The 10465-nt window shown below is 40.3% G+C and overlaps 1 protein-coding gene across 1 annotated transcript in view; it reads right to left on the bottom strand.

Annotated features, from left to right (window-relative positions):
- Positions 1-338, bottom strand: part of LOC112089207 — a 2413-nt gene extending 2075 nt beyond the window's left edge. The window contains exon 1 of the mRNA XM_024160188.1: positions 41-338. Within this exon, the coding sequence (XP_024015956.1) occupies positions 41-338 (298 nt within the window). The remainder of the gene's footprint in view (positions 1-40) is intronic.
- Positions 339-10465: the final 10127 nt, after the last annotated feature.

Below are 10465 nucleotides of genomic sequence, written 5' to 3'. Positions count from 1 at the left end.
TCCACAGGTGTAGATCCACTGATGTCAGGTACAGGTGTACTCGGCCATTCTTCACGGGGTGACGCCCGACTGGACTCTCCTGCTCCGACATCATCACCTTTAAACAGATCAAAAGCATCGGCTCGTGTCCACCCTTCAGAATCAACAGATGCATCACCAGGTGTACCACTATCCCCTCCACTTAAAATTACATCTACAATGTCGGTCCCGCCTTTCTCCTCCTCAATTAACGGACCCCAAAAATCCATGTCATAGTTAACAGGTAGAACATCTTCGTCGTCCAAACCCTCATGCACTGTTACATTTTCACCAACCCATACTTCCTCTGGACTTTTCATCTTATTCACTTTGTCACTATATAGCTTCTCCACTTAGTCAACATGGGTTAAAAGGTCCTCATCTCCAAACTCACTTTCGTAGTCCAATACCATAGGAATGACTCTTCCATGCACTGGTTTTTGAACTGAACGCTCTCTTACTATTTGTTCCGGTATATCACCACTGATGCCCACCTTTGAACCAGTATTAACGAACGCCCCAGCGCTATCTTCTACACCAGATTCGCCATTCTTCGACAGCAACGCAGAGTCATTGCTTTTCGATACAAACCCGTCTTTCTTGCTAGTGATTACCGGTGTTCTGAAACCTCCAGAGAGTTCCAAAATCTCAGCTGCCTTCTCACTCCTACCGGTTTCATCAAACCTAACAAACAAATTCATTGACATATTTATTCGTAGATGCTGGAAGAAAAACCATAAACCTCCATCGTTTTCCACATAAACTGGCGGTGTCCTGATACCGGTAGTCATTGCAGTCGTATCAGGTGGCCAGTAACTTAGAAAAGCAGTTGTATTGCCATCTAAAACATGTCCGAAAGCTGTCAGAATAGTTGAGCTCAACTCCTGAATACCAATCCCTTCTCTAATGGGAACTACCCTCGTCATTTTCGTCTTGTCAATCTCGAAGTTGAAAACCCCTTCAGCAGAACAAATCCATTGACCACACGTGACCAAACAATGCTCACCCATTTCAACCTAAAGCACATGGACCACCAAAAAAAAATGTAAATCACAAACAATTACGAAAATCGCAGAGTGGTCGAGTTGGTGTATTAATAATAATACAATTAAGTGAGTAAACAATGCTAAAATATAAAGAATGATGTTCTTTTAAAAATAAAATCTCACTTTGAGACAGAATTCAGAAACTTACCTAAGAACCCTAGCAAACTTCTTGCCACCACTCACACTTACTAAACTAGGTTTAGTTATGGACAACTCCTCCGTCTGCACACTTCCCTCCAAAAGCAAATACAATATCTACCACCCTTGAAACGTGTTCTATTGCTCACCGTCAGATTGCCTTTGACTTAATTGCAACTAACTTGTTATTTAGACACGTAATCATCACAAGCAAGTGGATAAAAGGTGTGATTACAACCACAAATCAATTACCGTACTCTTCATAGTAACACTCTTACTTTAATAATATTTTCCCAGAACAGGTTTAGTCAACTGTAATAGTTTATTAAACCATCCACATCCACGTTAATTTAAAAAAGAACAAAATGGATACCTCATTTGCTGTTGGTCCATGTAATAAACTCAATAAACAATAGAATGTTTCCTTAAACAAAACATAAACAACGATCGTATTATAATATTACTAGAAACAATCGTGGAAAAATTTCAACCTTAAAACCTGACCAACACACTAAAACTCCTATGTACTTTTCCTTTCATACAACGTGCCGTGGATAATGTGTTACTTGTCCACCGCCGGCCGTTATATCGCTACCAAATATCGTGGACATACGTTGATGGACATCCGTTGTGTTTAGGTGCATCATATACTGTCAAACACCCCTAAAACTCTATGTACTTTTCATTTTGTACAACGGTCCGTGGATAAATGTCACTTAACCACCGCGGGCCGTTATATTGCTACCAAAACATTGTGGATATACGTTGATGGACATTCGTTGTTTTTAGGTGCATCATATACTGTCCTTAACACAATATTCGTTACTTTTAACAAAAATCTTAGAACATAAATATACAATTATGTTATTAAGTAATATTGCAAGAAATAAAATATTTAACAAAAGAAAGGCACATCCAAACTTCCTTTATGTTATCCACTTCCATTATTCTTCACTAGCTCCACAGTTATAGGTTCCTACAATGAAACCAAAACAGATATAAGTTCTCAACAATAAATACAATACCAATGACACGATTTCAGGTAACATTACAAATACCTACATGTTAAAGGAAGTAAAGGAGGCTCCAATGCTGTTATGGGATTACAATGAGTCTCTGATGTCGGGGAGATTGGGTTTATAAAACATCGATAAGATTCTTTCCAAGCAAATGTATGGAAAAATTCAGACACCAAAGTTTCATAAGGTATCCCAAGCCTATCCGCCCCCATTATTGCATGGCCACATGGAAAACCCAACTTATCATATATTTTGCATGAACATGACTTCTCGTAAAAATAAACAACATGCCTCCAACCAAATGTACCAGAGACCTCACAACTCAAATGCGTAATGTCAACTATTTCGGTGTACGTACTGACAATCTGGTTAAGCCTAAGTAGACGCATAACACCAAGCGTTAAGACTCCTATATGGGAATTGGCTTCCGTTCTCCTGGAGTTATACCACCTACACATCATACTCAAAATACCCTCTACTAACTTAATTATATCCAACCCAACAAAGTCACATAGATCTACTCCTACTTGCTCATCCATTGTTGTTGACAGCATATCGTAACACATCACCTCGGAATGAGCCCGACACCAGTGCTTCACACCCAGGTTTTTTAAGTACTCCCAACATGGCTTACTCAAATCATTAATCTGTTGGAATAGCTCTGTAAAATGCCAGCTTGTATACGCTTTACCTGCAGCACTTACCAATTCTCCAAGTTCGGTGTTCCCGAAACGCCAATCAACATAACTACTAAGATGTTTAAGACAGATCCAATCATGTGAAAAAGGATATACCATCTTCTTAGCTTGCCTAACAGGGCCACGTAACGGGGAGACAATGCAAAGCTTAGAGGTGTCAGGAATCAGTTCTTCCAGCTTCTTGAGAAACCACAACCACGAGTCCAGGTTCTCCATAAGTACTATACCAAAAGCCAAAGGGTATACCTTGAAATTTGCGTCCTCACCACAAGCTGTTAGTAGTACTAGTTTAAACTGGCCACCCATCTTTCTCTTGTTTAAGACTATGACATCCCTAATCATCCGGAAACCAATGTGGGTTGCTCCAAAAGACAAAAACAAATTTTTAAATCTAACCCTGCCTTCACCGAACGTTTCGGTCCCTATATCAGCAACGGAACCTGGATTGGCAATTTTCAGTCGTCGGATGTATGTGGGAAGTACCCTAAAGGCTTCGGCTTCAGCGGCTGCCATCTTTAGGTTACAAAAACAAAACCAAATGCAGAGACGTACTTATAGGACGGCACAATTTTAAGTGGCTAGACAACAAAACTGTCCATCATCTCTATTCCATAAACTATGATCCAAGGTTACGCATACAGCGACCACATCGGTGATAGAAACGCTGTCGACGAATAAAGCTTGATATTCCGATAAAAACGAAGTCGACGAAAACATCGAACACAAAACTCAATCAACCAAAACCGATTGTCGGTGGTGTACTTCTTTCGATTATCGTCGGTGGTGTACTTCTTTCGATTAGTTGGGATGAGAAAGCGCTCTTGTGTACTCCTTTCGATTAGCAAGAGCTGGGCAACAAAATAATTTCGCTGAGAAACAGCAGAGATAATTTCCCTGGAGTTTACTACCTAAACAGAACCACCACACAGAAAACGCCGGGCAACAAAAAAAGGTGGAGATGGAGATGGAGATGAGAGTTTATTCTTCATATTAACCCAAGCGGTAAAACTGGACAAAGGTAATTTGGAGATGAGGGTAAACTTGCCCTTTCGAAAATACAAACAGTTGTCAAAGTCCCCTTATTTTTTAAAGTCACTAAACTTGTAATAAAAAATGAGAAAGTGGGTCAGCGTGATAGAAACTCTTATTTAAATGATGTAAAATTTGTTTACATCACTTATCACTTATAAGTAATGCAAATATATAAAATAAATGATTTAAAACACAGTTTTTTGTAGTGAGGTGATAAGCTGGATTATTCCCTAATAATATTATGAAACTGGATTTTATTTTTTTGAATTCAATTCTCGAATGTAAAATTAATTGAAAAAACTAACTAATAAAGTTTTTTTTGGTTAAAAGGCAAACGAATTGATAAAGTTATTTCAAAGTACACAATAAAGTATTTACCAAACCGAAAAAAATCGAATAAAAATTATATTAGATTTGTGAAAATGAGACTTTAGTTACGTGTGGATACTTGATACCAAAGTGGAACCAATATATAATGCTAGAGCATTTTACAGCAGCACTACTGCCCTCGTCATCTTTATAAACCAACTAAGAAATAATTATAAAATAATTAGAAGAAATCATTAAATGGGAGGATCGAGTAAACAACTTTAGCAAAATTATTGAAAAACAATAAATTTCTACAATGTGGTCAAAAGATGTGAGGAACAAAACGAATAGCTAGTAAGAAAAGGACTCAACACTTGCACCCTCTTTTGTTTTTAAATTTGTCATCATTATTCCTTAGTTTCTCTCTTTACTACCTTTCACATTTTTTATGTTTTGTATGTGCATGTTTGTCTATTCAACTTTCCTACTGGCAATGATGAGAATGAGAAGATCGAAAAACCTTTTCTTTTCTCTTTTGCATCAAAGGGATTTTGTTCATATGCTTTTTGCTAGCTTTTAGAAGATTCAATTTCTTATTCTTATGGTAAAGTAGAAACTAATATTGACCAACCCAGAGACTTTTTATTTATGAAATAGGAACTACTGTTGGTGAAAATTAAATCTTGAATAACAGGTAAAAGAAAAACACGATTAGATTCTTGTCTCTACCCAGCAAATAGAGTCAGGTATATATAAGTTTCGGGCCACCAAATTTATATATATATATATATATATATATATATATATATATAGTGTTGCTTGGAAAACAGAGAATTTTTAATTAACAAAACAAACATAGAAATTGTCACTTTTTTTCAAACAAAAAAAAAAACGGACGAATTGTCACAGATAACTTCAGCAATATTACGTACGTACGTACTAAGTTAATGAACACATTTATAGATTCAATAGAGATACTTTCCCTTACTCTTTACTTTGATTCGCCTTACCAAAAGTCCATGCACAACGGCAACAACCTTTCCAAAACTTTTAGTTTCTAATATTAGATGTCGTCTGTCAATTTATCAAATGTTAGATTTTTTTTTTTTTTTTTTTTTGTTTAAATGGCATGTTAGAAATTACCTTAGGTAAAAATTTTATTTCTCCAACTTATGAGCAGAGTCCCACCCAAAAAGTAGAAGATAAACATATTTACATTAGAATTTGCTACTCTCCGAAGGAGTAGAGAAAAAACAACACTGGCAAACAATCTAATTCCAGAAAGGAAAACAAAAACTCCATTTATCATTATTCTTTTCATTCCTTCGTGATACGAACTCCCAAAGAACCGATCGATAAAGGAATGATAGATCCTTGACTCCAAAGAATTTTCGAAGAAGATGCTTAGGCGTGAGAATAAATCCCGAAGATCCTTAAGCCCAAACTCACGGAAAACAATTTGAAACAAGGGGGTGGCTTCACTGAAAATGAGATCTCGCGGAATTAAGATGACAAGGCGTGAGATTGAAATCCTGAAAATCCTTGTGCCCCTAAAACTACATGAAACGAAATCACACTAACGATGGGGTGAAGGTTGCGTCAAGTTCTATGGATTGAACTTGATAAACCGAAAATGATTCAAGAGGCTAACCACCTAAGAAATCGAAAAAGTTCAAAAAGAATAAAGGAGAAAATCTCAGATTTTTTATTTAAGGGGGTACAAGCTTTTTTATAGGAGGCGGAGTAATCAAAGAAACATACTCGAAAATGACAGAAAAAATTTAATGAAGTGTTGGACTGAAATAAATAAACTAAGACTGACTATTCGGCTGGCCTTGATTTACTCTTGAACTGTCAAACCAAAAATGACTCTTAGACTACCGACCCATGAACCAAGCCGTAAATGAACCTGGGTCGTAAGGATGGGTTGTGGACTTAACCTCGTTAAAACTCCATCTTGTAAACCCATTTGAACAAACCCGGATATAAGGAAAAAGAGTATTAAGCCATCACCTGGACCAGATTAGTTACAGTCTGAGTTCACAAGTACGGCCTTAATCTTGGGTGATGTTGGTTTGTCCTGATGGATCTGGATCCTGCTAAGTAGGGCCAGCTTTCGAGTCCTGGATCGTGTCATGGGTTCTTCTGGTACGGCCAGGTGTGCTTCCGGAACCTCCACTTCTTGATCTGGTTCATGTTCCGGTTCCATGATCACATCATCCCCCCTCCCCTTTTGAAAAGGACTTGTCCTCAAGTTTGGTTTATCTGCGACAAAAGGGATAAGATCAGAGACATTGAAGCTAAAACTGACTAAGTACTTACCTCGCAAGTCGATCTTGTATGCATTATCATTGATCCGCTCAAGGACTCTGAAGGGACCATCTACTCGAGGCAACATCTTGGACTTCTTTTCTTCTGGGAATCGATCCTTCCGCAAATAAATCCACACTGAGTCACCAGGTTTAAATACCTTCCTGTTTCGGCCCTTGTTGGCATGCTTCTTGTACTGCTCCGTTTTTCTCTCGATATTGAGCTTAGCCTTCTCATGTATCTGCTTGACCAGCTCGGCCTTTTTCTTCCCATCCATACTCACACGCTCAGAGAGAGAGGTAAAGTCGTAAGATCAAGTGGAGTAAGAGGGTTAAATCCATAAACCAATTAAAACGGGGAAAAGAATGTAGTAGAATGAACCGCATGGTTATAGGCAAACTCTACATGTGGTAGACAATCTTACCACGTCCTAAGGTTCTTTTTAATGACAGAACGTAACAATGTGGACAAGTTTCTATTAATGACTTCGGGTTGGGTGTCGGTCTGTGGGTGGCAAGTGATGGAAAAGCATAACTTAGTACCTAGTTTTGACCAAAGTGTTTTGCAAAAGTAGCTAAGGAACTTAACATCACGGTCAAAAACTATAGTCCTAGGCATTCCGTGCAACCTAACCACTTCTCTAAAGAACAAATCAGCCACATTGGACGCATCATCAGTCTTATGGCAAGGAATAAAATGTGTCATTTTTTAGAACCTATCGACCACAACAAAGACTGAATCTCGACCCTTCCTAGTCCTTGGCAAACCTAACACAAAATCCATAGAGATGTCCGTCCAAGGGAAACTAGGAATGGATAAAGGAGTGTACAAACCTGGGGGCTGGCTTTTGGATTTCGCAAACTTACATTTGATGCATCGGCTGCAAACTCTTTCCACATCTCTTTTCATGTGCGGCCAGAAAAAATGATCCTGGACCACACTAAGTGTCTTGGCTACTCCAAAGTGCCCTATCAATCCGCCGCCATGAACCTCCCTAACAAGCAAATCACGAAGAAAGACATTAGGTATACAAAGGCGGTCCTCATAAAATTAGAAATCATCACTCCAAAAATATTTTCCAGTAGCAAATTTAGAACAGGATTGATAAACTTCCTGGAAATATGGATTGGAGGCGTAGGCTTCTTTGATCATTTCAAAATCCAAGGACCTTGGCGTCTAAGGTCGAGATCAGGGTGTATATGCGTGACAAGGCATCGACCACAACGTTTTCCTTTCCCTGCTTGTACTGGATCACGTATGGAAACGTTTCTATGAACTCCACCTATCTGGCATGCCCCTTGTTCAGCTTCTTCTGGCCCTTGAGGTGTTTAAGAAATTGGTGATCCGTGTGAATCACAAACTCCTTCGACCAAAGGTAGTGTTGCCAGGTTTGGAGTGCACAGACCAAGACATAAAGTTCCTTGTCGTATGTGGGATAGTTCAAGGTCGCGCCACCAAGTTTTTCACTGAAGTAGGCAATAGGCCACTTCTCCTGCTTCTCCTGCATTAAGACCGCGCCAATACCTTCACCAGGGGCATCACACTCAATTTCAAAGGTTTTCATGAAATATGGTAAAGAAAGAAGAGGAGCATGAGTTAGCCTGTTCTTAAGGAGTGGAATGCCTCTTTCTTTGCTGTGCCCCATTTAAAACCAACGTCCTTTCTGATCACTTTGGTGAGAGGCGCTGCTATGGTGCTGAAGTTCTTTACAAACCGTCGGTAAAAACCGGCCAGGCCATAAAAACTTCGGATTTCTCCATTATTCTTAGAACTAGGCCAGTCTTTGATCGCCTTGATCTTTTCCTTATCGACCTGGATCCCATTGACACCGACAACAAAGCCTAGGAATACAACACTATCCGCGCAAAAAGTACAATTTTTCAAGTTCCAAAACAGTTGCTCCTTCCTAAGCACTTGTAAGACTAGCCGAAAATGATTTAAGTGCTCAGCCAAGTTCTTGCTATAGACTAAGATGTCATCGAAGTACACAACTACAAAAACACCTATAAAGATTGCAAGACATGGTTCATAAGTCTCATGGAAGTGCTAGGGGCGTTGGTCAAGCCAAACGGCATTACAAACCACTCGTAAAGCCCATGCTTTGTCTTAAAAGCTGTTTTCCATTTGTCCCCCTCTTTCATCCTTTTTAAATCTATCTGAGAAAAAAGACAAGAACCGTGAAACTCATCAAGCATATCATCTAAACGGAGAATGGGATGTCGGTACTTTACCGTAATGTTATTAATTGCTCGGTAGTCGATGCACATACGCTAGGTGCCGTCTTTCTTTGGCACGAGTAAGACCGAGATCGCGCAGGGACTCATATTTTCCCAAATGTGCCCTTTCTCTATCAATTCCCCAACCTGCCACTGTAGTTCCATCGTTTCAACCGGATTGGTCCAATACGCAGGAAAGTTTGGCAAGGAAGCGCCGAGAACAAAGTCGATCTGATGCTCAATTCCGCGGATGGGAGGTAAACTGCTTAGGCTTTCTTCTGGAAAAACGTCATTGAATTCCTACAAAAGGGGTAAAACGCTTCTCCACAGATCCGACTCATGGTCAGTAAGGCTAGCCAAAGCATTTTTAAACATCAACAAGATAAAGGATTGTCTCGTAAGCACAGCATGCTTAACTTCACTTGACCTCACGAAAAGAGTTTCTTTCCTCACAGGTGTGCTATCGAAGGCCTTTTCTGGGTTTTTCTCAGACTCTCAGGTTTAGTAGAGGAAGTGTTTAGGGGGTCACTCACAATGTTCTTCCCTTTGTTGTTTTGCTCGAGTTTAAGCTGGTTTAGATAAACCTCTTGCGGAGACAAAGGCGTTAGGGTGATCTTTCGGCCTTGGTGTTCAAACATGTGTTTGTTGGAGAAGCCATGAATAGCCTTGCGGTCGTACTGCCAAGATTGGCCCAAGAGGATATGACCGGCTTGCATCGGCAACACATCACACACGATCTCATCCTTGTACCGTCCTATAGACAATGGTACTGAAACCTGCTTTGTGACCTTCAGCTGCCTTTGGTTGTTTGGCCACCTGAGGCTATAAGGTTGCGGATGCTTGCGCATCTCCATGCTAAGTTTCTCCATCATGGTAGTGCTTGCCACGTTCGTACAGATGCCTCCGTCGATAATCAAGCTACAGATCTTGCCCTTTACCAAGCACCGGGTATGAAATAAGTTCTCCTGCTGATCCTCTTCCCTCACGGGTTCCTGAGCTAATAAGACCCTCCGGGCAACGAGCAATTATCCCTTTGCGGCTCGTTCTTCATACTCCTCATCGTCATAAATCGGCCCGGTGTGTGCCTCGCCATCGGAAATGATATCATCTGAATAAAGGAGCAACATAGTTCGTTGATTTGGACATTTATTAGCATATTGTCCTTTACCTCGACACTTAAAACACTCTATGTCGCGGCGTCTTGCCGGTGTGGCCTCGGCTTTCCCTCTGTAGTCGGGTGTAGATGAGCTTGGTTTGGAATTCGACCTGGGCTTAGTATCGGATCGAGACAGGTAGCTCGGTTTATCTGTAGGTCGTGAAGTGGAACTATATGCGGGTCGGTTGGTGCCCTTGCGTTTCTGCTGTTGTTCCACTAGTACTGCCTTGTAGTACATCTTACCAATGTCCAAATAGTCTTGCAGCTCCATACGATCCTGTATATCACGGTTTAGGCCGCTTACAAACCGGGTGTTCGTCGCATCCTCCGGCTCTACCGTATCGACTTTTAACATCAGCCGATCTATCTCTTGGTAATACTCCTCTACGTTCATAGATCCCTGGGTCAAACGTCGGAGTCGAGTGTGTAACTCCCATTGGTAGTGGATCGATACAACCCTACGTCTCATCAACCGTGTCATCTCATCCCACATCTCAACCGGCCTGTCTCCGTTCTGCCTCCG

The sequence above is a fragment of the Eutrema salsugineum genome, unplaced genomic scaffold (assembly GCF_000478725.1).
Source record: "Eutrema salsugineum unplaced genomic scaffold, Eutsalg1_0 scaffold_12, whole genome shotgun sequence".
Classification (NCBI taxonomy): domain Eukaryota; kingdom Viridiplantae; phylum Streptophyta; class Magnoliopsida; order Brassicales; family Brassicaceae; genus Eutrema; species Eutrema salsugineum.
The sequence above is the reverse complement of the archived record's forward strand: the minus strand, read 5'-3'. Positions and strand labels throughout refer to the sequence as shown.